This window comes from Barbus barbus (genome assembly GCF_936440315.1).
Source record: "Barbus barbus genome assembly, chromosome: 35".
Lineage (NCBI taxonomy): Eukaryota > Metazoa > Chordata > Actinopteri > Cypriniformes > Cyprinidae > Barbus > Barbus barbus.
The window spans coordinates 902,501-929,117 of NC_136763.1; the positions used below are offsets into that span (position 1 = coordinate 902,501).

General features: G+C 37.7%; 2 protein-coding genes across 5 annotated transcripts in view; both read right to left on the reverse strand.

Annotated features, from left to right (window-relative positions):
- Nucleotides 1–9,256, reverse strand: part of mafgb (v-maf avian musculoaponeurotic fibrosarcoma oncogene homolog Gb) — a gene marked incomplete at its 5' end in the record, with an annotated part of 19,635 nt that extends 10,379 nt beyond the window's left edge. Inside the window, one exon of one of the 2 annotated variants that reach the window (XM_079393339.1) lies at nucleotides 9,088–9,256. In XM_079393339.1, coding sequence (XP_079249465.1) covers nucleotides 9,088–9,256 — 169 coding nt within the window. Of the gene's footprint in view, nucleotides 1–8,100; nucleotides 8,205–9,087 lie in introns of those variants that run through there. The other variant, XM_079393340.1, reaches the window with a different exon arrangement.
- Nucleotides 9,257–17,304: 8,048 nt separating this feature from the next.
- LOC306855257 (pyrroline-5-carboxylate reductase 1, mitochondrial-like) overlaps nucleotides 17,305–26,617 on the reverse strand; it is a 251,100-nt gene continuing 241,787 nt past the window's right edge. The window contains exons 1-8 of one of the 3 annotated variants that reach the window (XM_079393808.1): nucleotides 25,832–25,956; nucleotides 25,294–25,379; nucleotides 24,069–24,139; nucleotides 23,804–23,983; nucleotides 22,820–23,041; nucleotides 21,710–21,802; nucleotides 20,400–20,563; nucleotides 17,305–18,181 (exon numbers count right to left, since the gene is read on the reverse strand). In XM_079393808.1, coding sequence (XP_079249934.1) covers nucleotides 18,022–18,181; nucleotides 20,400–20,563; nucleotides 21,710–21,802; nucleotides 22,820–23,041; nucleotides 23,804–23,983; nucleotides 24,069–24,139; nucleotides 25,294–25,360 — 957 coding nt within the window. In that variant the 5' untranslated portion in view covers nucleotides 25,361–25,379; nucleotides 25,832–25,956 and the 3' untranslated portion in view covers nucleotides 17,305–18,021. Of the gene's footprint in view, nucleotides 18,182–20,399; nucleotides 20,564–21,709; nucleotides 21,803–22,819; nucleotides 23,042–23,803; nucleotides 23,984–24,068; nucleotides 24,847–25,293; nucleotides 25,380–25,831; nucleotides 25,957–26,617 lie in introns of those variants that run through there. The other 2 variants (XM_079393809.1, XM_079393810.1) reach the window with 2 other exon arrangements.

Genomic DNA, 26,617 nt, shown 5'->3' on the forward strand with positions numbered 1-26,617 from the left:
TTCAGACAGGCTGGTGTCACACCGTCTGGGCCTGGTGCCTTTCTTCCTCTTCTGCTTCTGGAAGACCTGGTGCACCTCGTCTTCGCTGATCTGAATTGTAGGTGTGGGGGAGAGGGGGGTTGCTGGAGGTGTTAATGGTTGTGTGGAGAGGTATTCAGAGCGGATGTGGGGTGTTTTTTCAAACCTGCAGTAGAACTCGTTCAGATCATCTACCAGGTGTTGATTCTCCACAGTGTTGGGGGATGGTGTCTTGTAGCTGGTGATGTTGCTTTCAGACCTTTCCACACTGATGCCGAGTCGCTGGAAGTGATCTGAATCCTTAGTTTTTCAGAATAATTCCTCTTTGCCACTCTGATCTCCTTTTCCAGTGTGTATTTGACCTGTTTATACAAGACTGTGTCCCCATTCCTGTAAGCATCTTCTTTGGCCTGACAGAGCTGTCTGAGTTTGGCAGTGAACCATGGTTTGTCATTGTTGTAGAATAGATGAGTCCTGTTAGGAATGCACATATCCTCACAGAAACTGATATAAGATGTTACTGTCTCTGTGACCTCGTCCAAATGCCTAAATGCCTAAATGTAAATAATATATATAATTACTTTTAGTTAAATAATAAATATAATATATTATCAAAATCATACCTACAAATATTTTTCATGTATAAAATAAAAAAGCAAATAATAACGAATTAAATTAAATAAACATTGATTATCATGAAAACAGTGCAGGTCAGTGTGTGTGCATATATAAGTAAGTATTAATTAACGTAAAGATGGGCCTTTCAGTGCCAAGAAAGTGGGTCTCTGTCACTCTGACCTACTTCTGCATGAAGGTTGATATGAATGTTAGGTCTGCGGCTGACACGAGGGTGTGGTCACATGACTGACGCGAGTCTGAGACTGGAGGAGCACAGGTGAGTGATGCTGTGAAGACGATTTTATGTGCGGCCGTTCCTAGAAGTTAAGTCCAATTTTAGGAGTCTTAATCCTGTGTAAACACTCTTATGCGTGTTTCACGGAAGGCATCTCGAGGAATTACTACACACACACACACACTCACCTAAAGAGATTCATCTGAAAGTGAAGCAGCAGCAAAAGAAAACCCCACATAACTAAACATCTAATTTAATACACTGTTAAAAATAAATAAATAAAATCATTATAAAGACTATTGAAGTATGTTTTACAAGAATATACTATGTACTTTGAAGTACAGTCTTTCTACTTCAAAATGTCACGATTAATTTAATGTGTTACTTGCCATTTCTTTAAAACTATTTTTACTCTGTAATATTTGTGAAATTTACAAGCAATTTCTAGGTAAATTGTATGTTTTTGGGGATTTTTTGGCAAGTGTATTTTGATACGCTAAAAATGGGATATTGTAGTTTCTGAGCTGTTTTTATTCATTCATTCATTCCCTTGAAATATTGATATTCTGAATTAATGTTGTTGTATTTTTTGATGTAGTTTTGTTTGTGTAATTTGTATTTTGTGAAAGCGTCAATAAGTAGTTAAATAATACAAAAATACAATAATAATAATTATCATTATAAGTGAAGTGAAGTGGTTAAGGTCATATGCAAAGTTTAACATGAAAAAGAAATTCTCCACAGAACCCTGTGATTTTACTACTGTACACCTGTGTTTCAAACATTAAAACGAAAGCAGGGACATGAAAGGTAAATGAATCAAAGTCGACTCGCTGTCAGCAAACAAACCCAAAACACTGCAGAAGAAGAAAAAGCACGGCAAGAGAAACGTGTTGGGTTTCATTTCATCTGCTGGAGACACAAATATCAGAGGCTCGAGTCTCGACCGAGAAACACAAAGACAGAGAAACTCTACGAGAAGCAAAGTAAACGCATCAGCGTGAGAGCGGCAGGAAAACTCAAAGGTGCAATTAGACGAGTGAAAGACGAGAGGGTGATGGTGCGCCGCTGGAGGAGAGAAAGCGTCTCAGGTAGTGCGAGAGAAATCTCCTCACCGCAGCAGAAAAACTGCTCCGTCAGGAAGGCCTGTTTTTTATAGTAAGGGCTTTTTCCAGCAGAGAGACTTGTGGGTTAATTTGGTTCTGGGAGGCACACACAGATAAGTTAATAATCTTATTTCCCCTCCTGCTCTGTCACAGGTCAGCACAAACACAGACACATAAATAACACACAGAGGAGAGAAACAATCCGATCAGAGATGCAATCCCAACAACTTCTACACGAGCAGCAAAACCTCAGAACAGACTGACACTCACAGGAGCAAAGACCATTACTGGATTGCTTGTCATTTAACACGACACAAGCTACTACGGCTATTTTCATGATGAGAAATAGATTCAAATAGAGCAATATATGAAGAGAAAATCTATTTACTTCCATACGAAAAAAATAAAAAATATAACTAAATATGGCCTCCTTTTTTATTAAAAATCTACTAAATTAAATCAGAAATTATCTTACCTTGGAGTTGCAAAAAAATATTATCCTGTTTGGGAATTTTTTACTGTGGGATACTGTAGTTTCTAAGATTTATTTAGATTCATTTATTTCCTTGAAATATTGTAATTGTTATATATTAGTTGTTGATTATATATATATATATATATATATATAATCAACAACTAATTAATTTAATGTATATATAAAATCCATTATTATATATTGTTTTATTATTAATTAATATTTTAAAGTCAAACATATTAATATAAGAGGATCGAAGGATGTTCAAGCTGAGAGCCCTTGAAATATTGCTATTCCAATATATTGTATGTTACTTATATATTAATGTGTATATTGTGTTTTGTGAAAACTCAAAAATTGTCACAGTTTTGTTGTGTCTGTGTCTTCTGTGACCTGTTTTTTTTCCCTCATGTGTCATGATTTGATTTGTTTCACCTGCCTGTAATCAATTATGTTCAATTATCATATTTGGACAATATTTGTCTGAGATGCAACTATTTGAAAATCTGGAATCTGAGGGAGCAAAAAAATCGAAATATTGAGAAAATCTCCTTTAAAGTTGTTCAAATGAAGTTCTTAGCAATGCATATTACTAATCAAAAATGAAGTTTTGATATATTTACGGTAGGAAATGTACTAAATATCTTCATGGAACATGATCTTAATATCCTAATGATTTTTGGTATAAAAGAGAAATGTATAATTTTGATCCATACAATGTATTGTTAGTTATTGCTACAAATATACCTGTGTTACTGATGACTGCTTTTGTGCTGCAGGGACACACACACACACACACACAGACACACACAAATGTGTGTAGCAAAACGACGAAGGGTCTGGATGTTTTTCACATTTGGGACACTTGACTCGTCTCACGCAGCTTCATCCACCTGCGGTGACGGCCGTCTCGCCCTCACTAACGAGCTCGTTTCCCTCCTCTTCCGTGCTTCTGGAGTGTTCGTGTAAAGACACATTAGTGTGAGATGATGAACGCTTCATCCTAACGCCATTAGCTTTCAAACAAACGCTCAGAGAGTAAACGCAGAAGCACTAAACGTCACACCTGCCCGAATAGGTGAATCTCATAAGAAGCCATCTTTCTCGTCTCCTGTCAGGATTTCACTGCTTCGGAGGTTCGTTTGGGGCGTGTGGAGATTGCAAGAGCGAGCAACACTTCAACACTGCGGGTAAAAACTGCAGCAAAGCGCAGCCGGGATGATGCAACTGGAAGACATCGTCCTGTGTGTAACTCCAGGAAAAGCAAGAACGCCATCAACCACTGGAAAAAGTGCGAGAGACATTATGAATATCCATACTTCACTGCGGCAGACGCGCTTCCAAGAAAACTTTCCAATGAATGCCAAGCTTTGATGATTATCTTTCCAAACTTTATTTGCAAAATCTGTAATTGCAGGGAAATCAAACATCCACAAAGCATCTGAGAGACCAAATGCTGATATGAAATGAATGTAATTGCAGCGTTTGTGATTCTTCAAATCATGTGTGTTATTAAACATTTGCATTTAATTCATCTTCACAACCACACCTTCTCATGATGAACTGTAATAAATCTAGACTGTATTGTTTGGGATTGAGGCTGAATAAATGCACTTCTGTGCCACAATACAAAGCCTTTTGTTGTCGTTTTAATAGAAAGACATTAATATAATTTGGAATTATTATTATGAATGTCTCTATTTCTGCTTTTGAGTTTTGCTGTTTTTTCATAATATAGAGATTGTGTTTATATTTCTGATAATATAATGAATCAGGAAACTAGATGAGGTCAAATAAAGCAGGTCACATTCTCTTGATTTCTGCTTATCGCTCAAAGTACAATAATTCTGATGTAATTTCTCAAATGATGTCAATCATGATCAGTACTTTCGAGCAAAATAACTGCGATGATCAGTTTTACCATTATGCAGCATGAGTAAAAATAAATAAAACAGCTGACAGACGCACATTAAAGCAGGACCCGAGTCACATCCACAGACTTTGACTGGTAAACAACCACTGTACAACCAAACAGCAACGCTCTGGCAACCGTTCAGCATAGCTCATATATGTTTGTGTAATCGTATAATAGGTTTGTTTGTGCTTGTGCTCTCGTTCTCTGGCGTTCGGACTGCAGTGTTTTGCGTGTAATTCCCTCAGCGTCTGTCTTTAAAACTATGCCACTGTTCTGAGGCGCTGCGTTACTATACTTGAGCTGTATCTTACAGCGTATTTCATCATTGCTCAAAGAGGCCATGAAAAAAAGAGACTTCATTGATCTGCACACACACACACACACACACACACACACTTTCCTCTCTTTTACATTAACTGAGAAAACTGTTTTCTGTGTGGAGCTCGTAGATTCACACACACTGACCTCAAATAACCTTCATCTGTCTGATCGCCGCTATTACACACACTCATAAAGATGACCACACACACACACATGCAGTGGTTAATGATCAGCATGTGTGTTTACTCTATAGCACCTGCCACAAACACACACAGAGCTCAACGTCTTTCCTGGAGTTTCATCAACCCTCCACCCAGATCTGCACACACACACACACACACACACACACACACACCTCAAGGCTAATGTGTGTGAATTCTTACTGCAAACACAAACACAAACTGTTGCTGCTCTGCATGCGTGTTGTGTGTGTTTGTGAGAAGTGCGTCTGGCATAGCGAGAGCTCACCGATTCCCCCACAGAAGGTAATAAATCTCAGGCTCATCTCCTGCACTGAATACTGAACAATGTTCATTTGTCCTCATAAGCTTGAGCGAGAGATATTTATTAAACAGAGGAACGGTGAGAGAGAGAGAGAGACTTTCTGAAGGACACTTGTCCTCAGCACAGACACAAACACTCATCACTCACACTGACAACTTCCTGTTCAAATATCCAGCTCTAATAAATGAAGGATGTTTGGACAAAATAGGACAAATTCAGAACAGATGTAACTGACTTCCTGTTGAGACGCACGAATGCAGTGAATCTCACAATACCAAAAATAAAAAAAATAATAATAATAAATTATATATATTTTCCTTCATTAAGTTTTCTATTTATATATATATATATATAAGTAAATAATAATTTAGGAAAAAATATGTATATTAACTTTACATATTGTTTGACTAAATAAATGTAAAAAATTAAATAAAATGACTAATTATTTATAATTTTTTCTGATTTTAACTACATTTGGTCCTTTTTTACTGTAATCTTACACCATTAATGAAAAATTTAAAAAATTAAAAAGCTTTTTTATTAACTATTAAGTGCATTTCTCCACCTAATTTCCTTTACTGTAATGAATAAAATAAAATAAAATAAAAAAATGTGATGCTCTTCAGACTAAAACATAAGTCTTAACAGGATGGATAGATCTTTTGTTCAGAGAAACTGATGTGATCAAACAGGGCTGATATGAACATTGTCCTCGAACACACAGAACTCTAAAACACACACACACCGCTCTGAATAAGAGGAAGAGTATTCTGTTCTGGGAAGAAAGAAAAAAGGAGAAAAACTACCTGTTAGTAAAAAAAGAGGAAGAACAGAAACTGCAATCTGTTGCAAAACACTTACTGTAAATGCAAACGATCGCAATTTCTTTTGGTGATGCAAGTCTCGCATTTTAAAAAGTTGCAAATGCAGCATTCAGCCCGCTCTCGTTCATCACACCATTTACAACGACTCTTTACAGCTTTACTTAAGAGTAACCTGAGGCACACGCATCTCCGCTCACTCACGCCTGACATCAGCATCATCGGGGCATTACGCCGTCTTCGACTCGCTCTCAGAGCACAGAGATCACCAGTAACTGGCACAAACACCATCTGTCAAGCGAGAGAGAGGCTGTTTTCTGGTCGTCTCAGCGCTTTCACTGAATGCCTTAAAGACAAAAAACTGTCCCTCGCACCACAACTTCAATCCCGCACTCGTTCGCTCTCGACCATCAGCAGATTTCACTCAGAAGCTGGTTAAGAGCAGGCCGAGTGAATGTTCAGTCCTGATCAGATTACACCTCTCCAGCACTGCGCTTCAGACTATAATTGCACAAATATCACAATTAGCTGGAATTGTTATTGGGAGATTTCCGGTTAATGATGTAAACAGCCTCTTAAAAGGATCTAAATGGATTTACATGGTTATACAGATCTTACTAGGAAAAAGCACTGTGGTACTGCTTGTGTGTATTCTTTGAAACACCTATATTAATCATTTTGTATATGAATATGATAAACAAACAGCAGCAGTTTTGGACACCATAGAGGTGTTTCTACATCGGAATATTAATGTCTGTTTGTAATTTAACGCTGCAGCTATTTTAATAAACGCATAGCAAAATGTGATATAGAAAAATGTTCATCTTTTATAAAAAAAGTTACAATGTAGCAAAATATGACAAGAAAAAAACACCAAAAAAAGTATCTTTCATGAAAAATCTGGTTAAAATGTAGCAAAATATGGTATAAAAAATTAATAAAAAAATGTGTTCCATTCAAATCGAATTATGAAATGGCATATGCAAAAAACAACCAAAAACAGTTTATTTTCCATTAATAATCAGATTCAAACATAGCAAGATATGATATAAAAAGTTGACCTTCCTTGAAAAGGTGGCAAAATATGTTTGTTTGTTTTTTAATTATAATTTCAATGAAAAAAAAACAGGTTAAAGTATAGAAAAATATGATATGATTAAAAATAAAAAATTATGATCTTCCATGAAATATCAGGTTAAAATGTAACAAAATTTGATATTAAAAAATCCTCTTCAATGAAAAATCAAGTTCAAATGTAGCAAAATGTGATATAAAAACAAAAACAAATAAGTAATAATGTAAAAGCAAGTTTTTACTAAATGTTTTGATATGAATGAAGAGTATATCTGAGAGGCTGAGCATCACCTCACTTTAGCACCGAAGCGGATTTAAGCAGAACAAACAGCAGCTGTGTGGATTATTACAGGATTCAGAATCAAAGCAAAGCTGCTGAAACTACACTTCAAGCGCGTTATAGATGATATATATCTGTGTAAGCTGACAGCATCAGAGCAATGATAAAGATATCCCCGTTACCGGTGCCCGAGCTCTCTCTCCGTGCCTCGAAAGCTGCCTGGTTTCGCGCGCTCAGAGGTGCCGTGTTGCCATGACGCCCCGGTTCCCGGGCTCACGTCAAGCGAATATCAGCGATTGATGAATCAGCAGGTCCCTCGTTAACGCCGCTGATGCGATCATTTCGCGATTCGGAGCGCGCGCGGGAACAAATATCACCGTCAGTTACCGATCAAGCGATAAACGCCGAATGCGGAATAAAACGGTTTCTCCTCACACACAACAATCTGACGTGTCGAAACAAACACAGTATTATCTGAAGAACCACGGTATATAACATGGTAAATATATACAAATATCGCAGCACCGTATCTTAGTACTTGTTGTGCTTTCTACAGTAAAACCGGTTTATTGAAGCACCGGAGGAACGAGACCGGAGCCCCGAATGATGCTGGCAGGTAAACACCACACAATACCATGCTATCTGTCAAAAGTACTACGGTTTTACCGCCTGATACCATCACTGTACCACGGTAGAGTTTTATTAAGGGTGTAAAACAGACAGAGAAACGCACCTCGATCCGGTTCCAGCGCAGACGGTTCCGATGAACCAGCAGAGATTCGGTTCCTCACAGACCCGCCGCTTGTGCTGCTGTGTAACCTCTGACTGACTACAGACACACACACACACACTCTCTCTCACACACACACACACACACACACACATACACACCCTCTCTCTCTAAATATAACGCGAGCCGAATCCCGCTGATTTCGAAAGCGCCGATGAGAGCCGATCAGAACCGGCGAGTGATCCCGGACCGGGGTGTGCGAGTGTATCGATGAGCCTTTGTCTGCTCGCTGTCATCATGGCTCTGTGTGAGTGTGTGTGTGTGTGTGTGTGAGAGAGAGTGTGAGTGTGTGGCGGGGTTTTAAGCGGAATGACCCGATCGTGATGATTCAGCAGCGGTTTATAACGCGCGTCCCGGTTTAACGCGCACCTCGGCGTCACGTCGTCTCGCCAGACAGACGCGCGCACACATGAACCCTGATACTTATAGTAAACAATACAATACAGATATAAATAAATGAATGTAATATTAACACAACTGCGTTATTATAATGCAGAATAACATACTCGTAAGTATAAATAATTAAACAGTAAAGCCGGCATGCAATAAATAACCAAAACTGATGCATAATATTGTGATGCTGAGAAAATAAGCGAAAAGTAAATCGCTGATATATTTCAAATTATTGTTTTTAAATAGCTTACATACATTTTTTGACAAATTAATTTTTGAAATAACCAGAGTGAATAAAATATATAATAATATACCTAATAAATTATTTTATTTTAACGCTGTTACTCCGAATGTTATTCTATATGCAATGCCTCATGTGTTGAGTGTATTTGTAAATGGTTCGTGTTCTGCACTAAAAAAAGAAACTAACACACACACACACACACACACACACACATATATATATACACACTCACGCGCGCGTGCACACTCAGCAAAACAGATCTGAGCGCAACTTCAGCGCGTTTGGAAACTCACCGAACGCGTCAGGAATCGTCCAGAGCAGCGGGTGACGGTGCCCGGTGGAACCGAGGAGAATCCGACGGGAGTTAATCGCTGTTGTCGGCGAATTTGTGACCGTGTTGATCCTCTTTCTCTCGCGCTGAAGCCAGGCGTCATATGATTTGCTTTGGTCACGTGGTTTCATTCATGGAGGGTCTACGCAACGCCAGCGCGACTCTTAAAGGAACACGCGCATCTGAGCGCGCACACATGTAGCCTGCATTTTAATAACATTAAGAACAACACATTTACAAGCGCTACTGAAAATGTTACTTAAATGTACGTGAGTATAAGGTAAAGCACAGCTGAGGAAACCTGGAGCCTGTTGCTATGGTTACAAGAGCCGCATCTCCTTTTAAGAAAACTATGCTGCTTTGGTGAATTAGTATTCACTTATGGATATTTTTAAATAAATGCAATAAATACAAAATTGTATTTAGTGCCTAATTCTATTGAAATAAATTTAAGAGAATTCGAGATCATCGTTACAAGCGGAAAAAATCATGCACTGGTCAGTTTTGAGATTTTGGTTTGATTGGCTTTTTATAACGTGTTGTTTCAGACTAGTGGAAAGAAAACATCCAAAATACACTTTTAAGTGTTTATTTTATTGCATTTTTATCTATTTGCGTATATAGATTTCAATGTCAATACATATCTCTAAAGGTTTTTTCTCCACTTCAGCAGTACTTATATATATATATTCTGGAAATGAATACAAATTAGTGCATATTTCATGAGGTAATGCATCATTTGCATATATTTAAACAACCTTTCAGAATACTTGTAATACAAAACAAGTTTGTAATCAACTAAGGAATTATAGTGATATTTATTAGTTGAAAATATACCCTATTCACCTGGAGTATCTTGCCTTAAACAGGAGAGCATGGAACATTTCATCAGAACAGCACTACAGTGCTTTAAAACAAACTGAAATATGTATATTTTCTGAAAGAGAAACAGATGTAAGGCTAAAGCGGTCCAGGATGGAGATCTCAGGTGAAGCTGCGTTGAGCTCCATCAGAAGTGCATCAGTTGTTCACACTGGAGGAAGCTGATGTGATGATTCACTGCGGTTTAGACGAACCGTCAGAACCACAGCCCATCTTCCTCTTTCTCTCTGCAGCCGCCAGCTGTCCGGCAATGATAAAATATATCAGCTCAAACACACACTTCTCTGTTCACACTGCTTCCCAGCAGCTCTGTTCAGAGAATCTCAGTGCTGCCGAAGCTCCGACACAGATAAAGAGCTGAAATGCATCTGCTGCACGTAAGGTGGTTTGAGTGAACATCAAGATGGATTGGTGGTATCTAATGGACACTTCGCTCAGGAAAGACGGCTTAGCTGTGTGTTGATTCTGTGCCAGATGTCAATTAGATGAAATCAGCACTGGTATCACAATAGTTTACCCAAAATATGTTGTTTTAAAGCTGTATTTCTTCTGAGCTGAACTTTAGTGCACAACAAAACTGATGGGCTGTCAAGCTCAAAAAGGACAGAAAAGCAACATAAAAGTAGTTCATATTGAAACATTAAAAAAGCGGACTTTTTGAACATTCCAAAAAATAATGTTTCAGTAAGTTATAGCAGGAGCAGAAGGTTCTTTATATGTCATTCATGGAACAATTTTCTAAAACATTTCAGCTCTAGATTTTTTTTATTTGTTTCTACTTGTTTTAGAATGTTCAGGTAACGTTCATGTTTCTAAAATATTTGCATATTTAAACATTTGAACAGTCAAACAAGTAATGTTTCTATAACTTAAGAATGTTATCAAAACATTCTTAATACATGGTTCATGGAAGAGTTTTCCTAGAAAGTTTTAGTAGGACATTCTTCTAGAATTTTTAAAATGTTACTACTCGTTTCAGAAGAACATTCAAAAGTAACGTTTCGATGATGTTTGCAAAACGCTAAAATGGAATGTTCCTTTAACATTTCGCATAAGCACAAAAAATTCAACATTTTGATAACATTCAGAAATAATGTTTCTTTAACCTAATGGGATCATTAGCACAACGTTCTTCAAATATTTTTGTTAGCTGTAGTAGTAGAATGTTTTTTACAAAGTTCAGAGAACATTCAAAAATAACATTCCCGTAATGTTCGCAAAATGATCAAATGAAATGTTTCCTTAAGGTTTGCATAACCCCAAAAAATAAAGCAAGTAAATAAATAAACGTTTAAAAAATTGAACATTCAAAAATAACATTTTCATAACATAATAGCACAACATTCTGGCATTCTTTGGGGTTAGCTTTATACTGAATCTAGATCTGTCTCTATCAGAAAGAGATGCATTAACGACAACACTAGTGCGCTATTTATGGCGGCAATATCATTAACACCAAGCATTTCTGCAGACTCTGTTGATCTTCTCCTGGAGTCTTTTAACTCAAAAATTAAGAATGTTATTGATGATATTGCCCCGATAAAGGTCAGCAAGAAGACGGGGAAACAGAAATCAATTTGGAGAAAATCAACAGCAGTTCAGAGCATGAAAAGACAATGCAGAAAAGCTGAGCGGATGTGGCGGAAGACGAAACTCGAAATCCACTATAGCATCTATAAAGACAGCCTTCATGCTTTCAATGTGGAACTAGCCACAGCTAGACAGACTTTCTTTTCAAACCTTATAAACAGTAACTTAAACAACACCCGCACTCTTTTTGCGACTGTTGAGAGACTGACAAACCCCCCAAGTCAGATTCCCAGTGAAATGCTCTCCGACAGCAAATGCAATGAGTTTGCTTCCTTCTTTTCTGAGAAGATCAATAATATCAGAAAGGAGATTGGCACATCCTCAAGTTATGCAGAGGTCACACAGATTCGACCGCAATTTCAAAAAGAAGTGACTATGTGTGTTTTTAAAGAAATTGATAACAAAATTTTGGAAGAAATAGTACAGCACCTTAAATCTTCAACCTGCTATCTTGACACACTTCCCACATCCTTTTTCAAAAATGTGCTTAACTGTTTAGAAGCTGATCTCTTAGAAGTGGTGAACGCCTCACTTCTCTCTGGGACTTTTCCAAACTCCCTTAAAACTGCAGTTGTTAAGCCCCTTCTGAAAAAGCGCAATCTTGATAACACCATGTTGAGCAACTATAGACCCATATCAAATCTTCCTTTCATAGGTAAGATAATTGAAAAGGTAGTTTCTAATCAGCTGAACAACTACTTAAAGTCAAATGGATACCTGGACAATTTTCAATCTGGTTTCCGAGCACATCACAGCACAGAGACAGCACTCGTTAAGATAATAAATGATATTCGCGTCAATTCTGATTCTGGCAAAATATCAGTGCTGGTACTACTAGATCTTAGTGCTGCGTTTGACACTGTAGATCATAACATACTTTTAGAGAGACTGGAAAACTGGGTCGGGCTTTCTGGGATGGCACTCAAATGGTTCAGGTCATACTTAGAAGGGAGAGGTTATTATGTGAGTATAGGAGAGCATAAGTCTAAGTGGACGGCCATGACATGTGGAGTCCCACAAGGCTCAATTCTTGCACCGCTCTTGTTTAATCTGTATATGCTCCCACTAAGTCAGATAATGAGGAAGAACCAAATTGCCTATCACAGCTATGCTGATGATACCCAGATTTACCTAGCCTTATCTCCAAATGACTACAGCCCCATTGACTCCCTCTGCCAATGCATTGATGAAATTAACAGTTGGATGTGCCAGAACTTTCTTCAGTTAAACAAGGAGAAAACTGAAGTCATTGCATTTGGAAATAAAGATGAAGTTCTCAAGGTGAATGCATACCTTGACTCTAGGGGTCAAACAACTAAAAATCAAGTCAGAAATCTTGGGGTGATTCTGGAGACAGACCTTAGTTTCAGTAGTCATGTCAAAGCAGTAACTAAATCAGCATACTATCATCTCAAAAATATTGCAAGAATTAGATGTTTTGTTTCCAGTCAAGACTTGGAGAAACTTGTTCATGCCTTTATCCCCAGCAGGGTGGATTACTGTAATGGTCTCCTCACCGGCCTTCCCAAGAAGACCATTAGACAACTGCAGCTCATCCAGAACGCTGCTGCCAGGATTCTGACTAGAACCAGAAAATCTGAGCATATCACACCAGTCCTCAGGTCCTTACACTGGCTTCCAGTTACATTTAGGATTGATTTTAAAGTACTTTTACTCGTTTATAAGTCACTCAATGGCCTAGGACCTAAATATATTGCTGATATGCTCACTGAATATAAACCAAACAGACCACTCAGATCATTAGGATCGAGTCAGTTAGAAATACCAAGGGTTCACACAAAACAAGGGGAGTCTGCTTTTAGCTATTATGCGGCCCGCAGTTGGAACCAGCTTCCAGAAGAGATCAGATGTGCTAAAACATTAGCCACATTTAAATCAAGACTCAAAACTCATCTGTTTAACTGTGCATTTGAATGAGCACTGTGCTATATGTCCGAACTGACTGCAATACATTTTATGTATAATCATTTTCTTTAAATTTATTTTAAATCATTTTCTATATCATTTTAAAATTCTTTGTTTTTATTATTTTTATTTCCATGTTTTTATTGATTTTAAATGTCTTTCACTTTCTTTTATGTAAAGCACTTTGAATTACCACTGTGTATGAAATGTGCTATATAAATAAACTTGCCTTGCCTTGCCTTGCCTTGAACATTCGTTTTAAAACCTATATTTCATACGAACTGTAATTTTCTGCACAACAAAAGCAGACGGGCTGTCAATCTCAAAAAAGACAGAACAGCAACATAGAAGTAGTTTATATTCCTCGTGATAATTTAGTGTCAGGTACAGACCACGATGCAAGTCATTATTTTTACTTTCAGATGAACAATCCTGTTAAAACTACAAAAACTAATCTGAAGCAGTATAAAATGGTTCATCAATGGGCAAAAGCTCTTTTAAAGAAACTTGTTTGAGCAACTCGGGAGCGGTGAAAACGGCTGATTGTGTTGGTGGAATATCATCAGAAAATGATGAACGACGTCCTGCGTGTTTCCAGAGGAATAACAGGAGCGTAAGATTTGTTTGACTTATCAGCATTTGAGAGCGGTGGGCCGACCGAGGAACAACCTCTGGAATAAAAGGAGGATTATGGAACTCTTTAGCGCCTCCTCAACTTCCAATCAGACACAAATAAACAGCAGCCGCCAGAAACACAAACACAAGAGCAGCTCTGGAACTAATCCTGCTGTCCCTGCCCGTGGACGTGAAGACATCATCCTGGAGACACACGGAGGAACAGAAATCAACTCCAACTCTGAAATGTAAAAATGAAAATGCCTGTGTTGTAATTGAAGGAAGTATCAGGAATCTGCTCCGGTCAGACTCAGACATTTCAACTTTAATAGACATTTTACATGATGACAAGGAAATAAAGAGGATGTTCATGAAGAGCGGAAGGCTTTCATGAGGATGTCAACTTGAAGATGTCTTCTCATCTTTCTAAATGTTGATGTTTTCATATTGATTTGTGTCATTTGATCATTGTGGCTGCAATACAGAATAAAACCATCAGGATCATATGGAGAAGGTCTTTAAACCTGCCGTCACAAACGCTATTATCTTGGCTAAACGTCCTGGGAAGGTTCTCTCAAAGTTGTGTTAACAAACGTTCTTCCAGTGACATTAATGGAATGTTTGTTATCTGGTCTTAATGTTCTAAAAACATTAGCACATTTATAAATCATTCATGGAATGTTTTTTTTTTCCTGAAATGTTTTAGTTGGATGTTCGTCTAATGTTTTTTTAAACGTTATCACTTGTTTTTGAACATTTAGAGAACATTCAAAAGTAACATTTGCGTTTGCAAAATGATACAATGATACATTTTAAATTTTAAAAATAAACATTCAGAGAACATTCATAAATAACGTTCCCTTAAATGTTCAAGTAACATTCAGATATAACTTAATGGGAACATTAGCAAAACACTCTTAGAAGGCATTTTTGTTATCGGTGATAATTCTACAGTATTGTTCAGGCAGATCTTCATGTGTTTGCTCTGCTGGTTCTCTGAGTTTGTCTCCCCTGCATGACCTTTGACCCGTAGGTCAGAGCAGCTTCAGAAGTGACCCTGACGCTTCTAAAACCGGTGTCTTCAGAATGACACACACTCATCTCCATGCCAGCTGAGCAGAGAAACATCTACACAATGCAGCTCTAGAAATAGCCTGAGCCTCCAGCGTTCCTCACATCAGCCCGACTGACTCAGAGCTGCAGGTCCAGAACTCACGAGAACTGCATGCACAAGATTCACACTACAGCTGTATGCAAGAAAAACATGCGTATCTGCAGACTCTGATTTCTAATACATTTGAATAATTCTCTATTTATTCTTTTGAATGGGTTTCTTCTGCATATTTTTAACATGAAACACTTGTGTATGAAATATGCTAAAAAATTCTTGCCTTACCTAAACTCACCACTGATATTAAATTGTGCATGGTTGTCAAGAGCGTTGCTAGGGTGTCTTGAATTGTTGCCAGGGCGTTGCTAGGGTGTTTTGATTTCTTGCTAAGGCAATGCTATAGTGATTTGAGTTGTTACCAGGGCGTTGGCTAGGGTGTTTTGAGTTGTTGCCAGGGCATTGCTATGGGGTTTTATGAGTTGTTGTCAGGGGTGTTGCTGTTTTGAGTTGTTGCCAGGGTGTTGCTATAGGGTGTTTTGAGTGGTTGCCAGGGTGTTGCTACACGTTGTTTTGAGTTGTTACCAGGGCGTTGCTATACGTTGTTTTGAGTGGTTACCAGGGTGTTGCTACATGTTGTTTTGGATTGTTAGCAGGGTGTTGCTACACATTGTTTTTGGTTGTTACCAGGGCGTTGCTATAGGGTGTTTTGAGTGCTTGCCAGGGTGTTTTGAGTTGTTACCAGGGCATTGCTATACGTTGTTTTGAGTGGTTACCAGGGTGTTGCTACATGTTGTTTTGGATTGTTAGCAGGGTGTTGCTACACGTTGTTTTGGGTTGTTACCAGGGTGTTGCCGTAGGGTGTTTTGAGTGGTTGCCAGGGTGTTGCTACACGTTGTTTTGGGTTGTTACCAGGGTGTTGCTATAGGCTGTTTTGAGTGGTTGCCAGGGTGTTGCCATAAGGTGTTTTGAGTTGTTGCCAGGGTGTTGCTACACGTTGTTATGGATTGTTACCAGGGTGTTGCTATAGAGTGTTTTGAGTGGTTGCCAGGGTGCTGCCATAGGGTGTTTTGAGTTGTTGCCAGGGTGTTGCTACATGTTGTTTTGGGTTGTTACCAGGGCGTTGCTATAGGGTGTTATGAGCTGTTACTAGGGCATTGCTACACGTTGTTTTGAGTCGTTACCAGGGCTTTTATATACGTTGTTTTGAGTGGTTACCAGGGTGTTGCTACATGTTGTTTTGAGTTGTTAACAGGGCGTTGTTTTGAGTTGTTGCCAGGGTGTTGCTACACATTGTTTTGAGTTGTTGCCAGGGTGTTGCTACACGTTGTTTTGAGTTGTTGCCAGGGTGTTGCTACACGTTGTTTTGAGTTGTTGCCAGGGTGTTGCTACACGTTGTTTTGAGTTGTTGCCAGGGTGTTGCTACACGTTGTTTTGAGTTGTTGCCAGGGTGTTGCTACACGTTGTTTTGAGTTGTTGCCAGGGTGTTGCTCTGGTATTTTGAGTTGCTGCAACAGCGTTGCTATAGGGTGTTTTAAATTGTTGTTAGGTTGTTGCTATTGGGTGTTTGTGTTGGTACCAGGACTTTGCTAAGTTGTTGCCAGCGCATTGCTATAGGGTTGCTAGGGTGTTTTACTGTTGCTAGGGCATCAAGAGTTACTTTTCAACACATTGCCATTCAGTTGCTAAGGTGTCTGTTTTTAGCATTTCTAAAACTTACCTGTTGGATTTTTTCACCTGTTTTATGGGTCCGCAAGTGAAAATGGTGCATCTGATCAAGTACATAACTATCAGAACTAGTACTAATGATGATTAACTAGACTCACTAAAAACTGAACTGTTCAATGAATGAAATCCTTTCGCAATCACATGGAGAAACGGTTTACTGTAAAGCACAAGGAAGAAGCGACTACTGAGAAAGCTTGCGCAATGCTGGAGGTTTCAGCGTTCAGCACCTGAAGGGCGGCATGCCGCCGTGTGTTTGTTCTCCTGTATAGTTGAGTAATGGCTTTCAGAGAAAAACCTTCAGTTAATTTGCTTAAAGAAACATTAATTATTCATAGTTCGCTCCCTGTTTAATTACATGTCTGGAACAAATGCAACAATGTTCTTGCTCATCAGGAACACAGTTCATCAATGAAGCCGACGGAAATAAAACCACAAGCGTAAGCAAAAACACAGCTTTTCTTTAACTTTCAGAACAGTTTATGCAGTTTTCATATTTCTGCAATAGAAATACTATAGGGTTACCAGGGTGTTGTTAAAGGCTGTTTTGAGTTGTAACCAAGGAGGTGCTATAGGGTTACAATGGGATTTTGAGTTGTTGCCAGGGCGTTGCTATAGGGGGTATTGCGTTGTTGCCAGGGCGTTGCTATAGGGTGATTTGAGTTGTTGCCAAGGCGTTGCTATAGGGTGTTCTGATATCGTAACCAAAACAAAATCAACAAGTTTGACAGTTCATGTATGCAAAACGTATGTCATGTATCCAGTTTAATCCTAGAACAAAGCGACCATTTACATAAAAACCTGTTTGGAAACCATTTACATTATTCCATTTGAATTGTCATGGATTTCATAGATATGAAGGTGCAAATAGTCATGTTAATAACACTCTTTATGACTTGTTTCCCGGTGTAACACTGTACCAGTGTAACAGGAGGCCCTCTGTCAGCACAATCACAGACCCATAATGCATTTCAATCTGAATATGCATGTGTGTGTGTGTGTGTGTGTGGATGGATGGCACAGTTCTTGTATTGTCCTGTGTGTGTGTGTTCACTTCTTGACACCGGTCCTGTTGTTGAACAGGTTCACTCTGCTCTTGGTGGCGACTGACGTGGACGAGACGCCCGGCTGCTGCAGCACTTTATCCAGCGTTGTCTTCTTGATGGCGGCGGGCGAGATCTTCTCCTGATCAGCCAGAAACTGCAGCTCCCTGTGAGGAGCAACACAGGAGGGGTGAGTGACTAACAACACGGGAAGAACCGACCAAGGTGCATATCATTAAATTAAGAGTACATATTACTATTCTAAAGTACTAATATGCACACTTTGTTCACTTGCATTTCGTTTTAAGTTTCTGTGTTTATCTGACCATAGTTTTTAATCAAAGGTCTTTACTAAAACCTACTAAAATACACATTATAACTTGAGACAGAAATATATTACTATTGCACAGAAGAATGTACTTCTCAAATAATAATAATTATAAATTATAACAAATTTGTCATTCGTGTTTTCATTTTAAGAGTAAACCTCTGTTGTGCAGCACTTTGAAATAAAATAAATTGTTGAATTTTCATTTGATTACGTGTTAAAAGATTAATTAAACAAGTTTTATGAATTAATTTGATTACTACCATTTTTAATACATTTGTATTAATAAAAATTTAAACTTTCTGAAAAAATAAAACATTTCATAGGGCCCTATTATTTTAAAAAGCGTTACATTTTACAAAATTCAATTGATTTGACATGCTTTTTGATTGTTAAAATTGAATTAAACTATTCAAATGGATTCCAGAAAAATAAAAAAATAAACAGAATTTGGGAAAAAATAAAACCGATTTCATAGAGATTTTTCATAGGGTCCTAAAACTGATAAACTGTTATTAAACTGTATACATTTCATATTTTCAATGCATTAGACATGCTTTTTTGATTACTAAAAATGTCATTTAACCATTAAAACTGAATCCAGCAATATAAAAGAGGAAAAACATAATTTGAGAAAAAATAAAATGGATTTCATAAGGCTCTAGAAATTTAATTGTTGCTAAAATTTGACAAACAGTTGTTAAACTGTGTAAGTTTCATAATTGTAATTAATTAGACATGCTTTTGATTACTAGAAAAATTGTGTAACCATTAATTCAACCTAAATCCAGAAAAATTTAAGTGGGGAAAAAAAGGCTGTGCCCCTAAAGGTAAATTATTTGCAATTGTTTTCTGACAGTAAACAGCATGACAGTAATTGAACACTTATTTCACTGAATATCTCCTCAAAACTCATTAACAAACATGCATGATCCATAAGGCCATCAGCGTTTGGCACGCTTGTGTTAATCAGCCAATCCATACGATCTCAGCAGCGTCAGCTGATTAATCGCTCTCTTACCAACACGAACCACTCATCACGGCCCGACAGAAACCTGTACTAAACCCTAAAGGGGGCGATGTATCCTGGGGGATGAAAACATTTGAGAAGCTGTGGGGAGAAGCAGGGAACGTGTAGGACTCATTTCTTGGTTTCATGTTGAGTGTTTGTTGTGAATATTTAGAAGAGGTGACTTTGTTCCTCCATTCTTTGTTTATCTCACAGGAAGCATTTAGACCTGCATGTAGTGGGAAATCTACTCACCCTCCGATAAAAGCTGATCTAGTTCATATTTACACATGTTGGAGGGGACTAACCTGTTTACAAAGCTGTTGTTCAGCATTATCTTATTAGGTTTACATTGAAATTTTATGAATATTTAAATCTTTTGTAATCTGTCTCTAAATGTTTGTATCTCGGGGATACGTCGCTCTTTTAAGAGTATAAATCAAGATATTAAAACATATATATAGAATATGATTTGTGTCTTGTGTTTTAAAAAAATCAAATCTTTTTGTAATCTTGACAAAACACATATTGTTGGAAAGGTCTGACAGACAAGGTTGCATATTTGGTGACTGATATTGTGACAGAAAACTGTATTAAAGAATTCAATAGAGTTTGTGTGTAACCCAGAGGTTATTTTTGGTATAGTGCCCAAACAATATCTCACAGGAACCACAATTTTTGTTATGTCAGACATATGGCTTTGATTTTATAGCAGTGAAACATTTTATACAAAATAAAATAAATAGTATACTACATTAGTGTAAACCTAAACTTCTATAACTTTTTATACTTAAAAAAATGCTTGTGCCTTCTTTAAAAAGAGACCAACATTAGGTCAGTTATAACAAGCACGGATAAACAAGTGTTCAGTCTTCAGTGAATTTATACCCCAAAAGAGCAACGTATCCTGGGATACAAACATTAAAATAAAATAAAAATCATGATATGTGTATTATTTGAGCCCCATTAAGATGGAAGAGAGCACTAAATTGATGAATCTGATGTCTCTCTGGTTTTGCCCTTGTTAGGGTTCAGCAGCTGTGGTCACCTGGTCCGGATGCAGGAGGCCTCCACGGCGTTGATGAGGAGACTCCGGAAGCCTCCGCTCTCCAGAAAGTGCAGTGCGTGGATGGTAGCGCCACCTGGTGAGCAGACGTTATCCTTCAGCTGTCCAGGGTGCTGCTCCGAGTCCAGAAGCATCTTAGCTGCTCCCTAAGACAGAATAAAGACACGTGTTTCTCACCACACTGCAAACATGCACTGGAGAGGGTTCACAGTGCACAGTTCTGTCATAAATAGGCATGTAACGATATCAACATTTCATGATACGATATTGCAATATGAAGCCCAGGATGCGATATTACAAAAAAAAAAGGGGGGGGGGGGTTGTTAAATTATTAAAAGTTATGTTAATCTATCTAATGCACTTTAAGAGTTCAGAATGAAGAGCTCTAACCCATGTTCTTAACTAAGAAAACTTACGTCAGAAAAAAGTCAGTGAGTTGACTTGTAGCTGAACTTTAAAGAGGACTCAACCCTGTATTTATTTGTGATCTACTGTCTCAGTCTAAATTACATTCACACTGCTGTTTTATTAGAATATAATATCAATAACAGTAATAGCCATATATTATAAAACAACTGCACTGTAAAATAAATGAAAATGAATATTTGATAGGTACATTATTATTGCTTTACACTACAGTAGGATAATTACAATACCTCTTTGCTAATTTGTACACTTGAAAGAGATATTTTGAGTTTGGACTGCATTTAAACCGCTAGCTGTCAGTAATTCATGCTGCACTTTAAGCTTTTATTTTGAAGGAAACTCCAGCTTCAGTGAAAACAGGCACAAAAACACGTCTCGCTACAAATCTAGTGAAACGCTGTAATCATCTGCAGCTGAAATAAAGCAGAACTGGTGGCTGTTGTTCCCAAACGTGTGCTAAACTCACAGAACGTGAAATAAACTGCATTCATTCAGTGTGAACGGAGCCGTTCTGAGACGCAGAAAACACCGGATCATGAGCTGATCGTCTGAACCAAGTGCAGCTTCGCTTTAAAACAGACTTGATGAAGAGATTATATTGTGCTTTCGGTTTGAGTTCGTCTGACAGATACTGTGCTGAAGCATAATGACCCAAAACACTACTTTACAGACCTGTTATGTTAGAATAAGAAGTTTAAATATATTTGAAAAACTACACTCTTTGTCTGGAAGACTATCGTTTCATATCATCATGTGACCACGATAATATCCAGACAGTTTTGCTATCGTGATATTAATAATATCGTTAAATCCCTAGTAATAAATGAAGAATGTGTGTAATGTTTGCGTCATGTGACGTGATGTACCAGTAAAGCTTGAGCTCCCAGTCTGACTGCCAGTCGCCGTGGCAACCCCATCTTCACCCCGCCGTCAGCCAGAGCATCAAGAGCCGTGAACGCCTGACAAACACACGCTTCACATCATCTCTAGACACACAGCTACTGTTTATTTTTAACACCATGTCAGGAGCAGGGCTACTTTCATATTGAAATTTAAAAAACAACAACATTTTAACATAAGACATTTAAGATTAATAGTTATTAGGATTAATAATAGTTTTAAAATACATCCATTAAATGTTAAACTACCGGTCAAAAGTTTGGAATTAAGATGTTTTTGTCTCTTCTGCTCATCAAGGTTGCATTTATTTGATCAAAAAATACTGTAAAAATTATGAAATATTATTAGAATTTAAAACAGCTGTTTTCTATGTGAATATGTGTTAAACTGTAATGTATTTCTGTGATCTGCAGCTGTATTTTCAGCATCATTACTGCAGTCTTCAGTGTCACATGATCTTCAGAAATCATAATAATATACTGATTTACTGATCAACAAACATTTCTGATTATTATCGATGTTGAACACAGTTGTGCTGCACAATATTTTTGTGGAAACTGTGATACATTTTATTTTTCATGATTCACAGATGAATAGAAAGTTCAGAAGAACAGCATTTATTTGAAATAGAAATCTTTCATAACATTAGAAATGTCTTTACTGGCACTTTTTATCAATTTAATGTGTCCTTGATGAATAAAAATATTAAGTACTTTTATACTTTTACTTTTATTGATAATAATCAGAAATGTTTGTTGAGCAGTAAATCAGTATATTATTATGATTTCTGAAGATCATGTGACACTGAAGACTGGAGTAATGATGCTGAAAATACAGCTGCAGATCACAGAAATACATTACAGTTTAACACATATTCACAGAGAAAACAGATGTTTTACAGTAGAATAATATGTCACTATTTTTTAACATATTTTTGATCAAACAAATGCAGCCTTGATGAGCAGAAGAGACTTTCTTATAAACATTTGACTTATTCCAAACTTTTGAGTGGTAGTCTATCAACATTAAAAGCAGTGAAGAATGTTGTTGCAGTGGTTTCTGGGATAAATGCTCACGTAAGCAGGTCCACTGCCGCTGAGGCCCGTCACGGCGTCAATCAGGTCCTCCTCGACCTCGGTGCAGAAGCCCACGCTGGCCATCAGCTGCTCCAGGAGCTTCCCGTCCTGCACCTCAGCGTGAGTCCCTGTGGCATACACCGTCGCTCCCTCGCGCACCACCACCGGCGTGTTCGTCATGCAGCGCATCACTTTAGGAGCCGCGCGGTACTGAAGCAGCTTCTGCGCACACACACACACAGAGTTTGGTCAGCTATCCTTGTAGGGACTCTCCATAGGTGTAATGGTTTTTATACTGTACAACTGTATTTTCTATTGCCCTACACCTAACCCTACACCTAACAGGAAACTTTCTGCATTTCTACTTTCTCAAAAAAACAAAACTCATTCTGTATGATTTATAAGACCCCATGAGTCTGTGTGTATTCAGGTTTAAGTCCCCACCAGGATATATAAACCTGTACACACTCTCACACACACTCTCTCACACACACACACTTTCACACACACACAAACATACACACACACACACACACACACACACAAACACAAACATACACACACACACACAAACACACACACACAAACATACACACACACACACACACTCTCACACACACACACAAACACACACATACACACACACAAACACACACACACTCACACACTGGTGTGGATTATTGTGGTGTTTTTATCAGCTGTTTGGACTCTCATTCTGACGGCACCCATTCACTGCAGAGCATCCATTGCTGAGACACTGATGCAGAGACACATTTCTACAAACCTGATGAAGAAACACACTCATCCTGATCTGGGATAATCTGAGGGTGAGCACATTTCCAGCTAATTATTTATTTTTGCATGAACTATTGCTTTAAACCCACAGGTGTGTAGAGAACTAAACGAGTTGTTAACAGCATCATCAACAGCATTCAGTGTATTATTAAAGTAATGGTCCTGATGTTTAAGTAGCGTGTTTCGCACCTTCTCAATGGAGCTGATAGTGACTCCAGCGGCGCAGGAGACGATCAGATGACGGTCCTCAATATCTGGACCGATTTCATCCAGAACGAACGGGATGATGTGTGGTTTGACGGCCAGGAACAGAACGTCACTCTTGTGCGCCGCTTCTTTGTTGCTCGTAGTGAAATTGATGCCCATTTTCTGAGAAAGCATCAAGGAAGAGAAGGAACTTGTTACTATAAACAGCAGATGGCTCATCACACACACAGAGTTCAGGTTTACAGACCCGTAGACCGGAGACTGTCGACAGATCTGTGTCCGGTGAACTCGCTGTGATTCTATTCGCAGCAATTACACCTGAAAAACAGACAAATATGACCCTGGAGCACTAAACCAGTCATAAGGGTCAATTCTTCAAAATTGAGATGTATACATCATCTGAAGCTGAATAAATAATCTTTCCATTGATGTATGGTTTGTTATGATAGGACAATATTTGTCTGAGATACAACTATTTGAAAATCTGGAATCTGAGGGAGCAAAAAAATCTAAATATTGAGAAAATCTCCTTTAAAGTTGTTCAAATGAAGTTCTTAGCAATGCATATTACTCATCAAAAATGAAGTTTTGATATATTTATGGTGGGAAATGTACTAAATATCTTCATGGAACATGATCTTAATATCCTAATGATTTTTGTCATAAAAGAGAAATGTATAATTTTGATCCATACAATGTATTGTTGTCTATTGCTACAAATATACCTGTGTTACTCATGACTGCTTTTGTGCTCCAGGGTCATAAATGAGGATGAAATATGAGTAGTGGACAGATTCAGAAACCAAAAACAACAAGACGTGGAATAAATACAACTATGCCACTTTAATTGTGTGGTTTGTTATATTTGGAGCTTTGTGAACTGATTCCTGCATGAATCACAGCAATATGACATACACTGCTGATCAAAACATATGAGATATGCTCTTCTGCTCAGCAAGGACGCATTTATTTGATCAGAAATCCTGTAAAAATTTAGAAATATTACAATGTTTATCTATGTTAAACTGTAATGTATTTCTGTGATCTGCAGCTGTATTTTCAGCATCATTCCTCCAGTCTTCAGTGTCACATGATCTTCAGAAATCATAATAATACACTGATTTACTGATCAACAAACATTTCTGATTATTATCAATGTTGAACACAGTTGTGCTGCACAATATTTTTGTGGAAACTGTGATACATTTTATTTTTCAGGATTCACAGATGAATAGAAAATTGAAAAGAACAGCATTTATTAGAAAAAGAAATGTGTGTATTCACATAGAAAACAGCTGTTTTAAATGATAATAATATTTTATAATTTTTATAGTAGTTTTGATTAAATAAATGCAGCCCTGGTGAGCAGAAGAGACTTCTTTCCAGCTTTTGGCCAGTAGTGTATGTAAACACAATCGTTATCAGTGTTGGTTAGTTAGTGTTAGAGTGTGGTCATCTCGACCCGGTCTGACCCGCCGCTGTGAAGCCCTTGACCAGGGCATGTGCCAGCTGACCCGCTCCGATGAAGCCCACACTCATCCTGATGATGACCACACACCTGACAAAACACGATAGAAATAAAAAAATAAAATCAAACATTTCATCCAAAGCAACTCTTAATTGCATTTAAAAACACACACACTTATTCAGTTCATGCATTCATTGACAGTGCCCTGATGCATTGTTCAAACAGAATCTGTGTCATTATAAAGCTGGAGGAAAATCTGAAAAATGACAATATGCCTGCAACATCAACTGCACTTAAATCTATTATGTTACATTGTAGCAGCGATTACAATCATATTATTTGCTACATTTTAACATCAAAATGTGTTTAGTTTCAATGCACATCAACTACAGTAATATTGTTATCATACACAATATAATGCACTCCAGATATGGTGTTATTGTTAGTATAATCATCAGTGCATATGAATAACCAGCCTGATACATCATTATCATGATTGTGTAAAATATTTCATCATCTCAGGAAACAGAATATTTTCTCACCTCCGCCGAGACTCACGATGAACGGAAAATTCGGTTCGGGGTTCTACTTTATCAAGCTGTAAAAACACTAATTGATGTCAACGTGGCTTCCTTCCTTCCATGTGCAACGGGACAGCGCTCTGACTGACGCGCGAACGGACCAATGAGAGACGACATGCTGTGGCGCCAAACCAATCAGCGCAGCGGATGCGGCGAGGGCGGGGTTTGCAACGGAGCGCTCTTATTGCATCAGTTCCTGTAGACGGGGGGGGGGGGGGGGGGGGGGGTTATATAGACACGTCACAAAACACTGATAGTTTGCATGAATGTAGAAGTTACTGTTAATAAAACAATAAAATCCTTCCTACAAATTACCATGCTACCATAATATTTGTGAATTTATAGCAGTTTATGTAACATTGTCACTTAAATAAAGAGAGAAATATTGTTCAGACACATTTATTAAACTAACAAAGGTTGCAATAAATGTTTATTCATTTGAAATTCCAAATACACTAAAACCAAATGTTTTGCATTATTAAAAAAAAAATCATTAGTAAATCCTTTTTTTAATTTCATTTTTTTATCAACTTGTCAAAAGTGCAAAGCACAGTTTGCTATAATTTGAACTCAAAATAAGACGACATTAGATCTTACTGGAACCAGGTTTATTATTGATAACTAAAATTAAAACTTAAAAAAATGTGTTAATTGAAATGAACTTGAAACAGAATAAAATATAAATATTAGATGAAATGAAACTAAATGAAATAAGTTTATGTTGAAGCATTAAAATGACTTAACTTA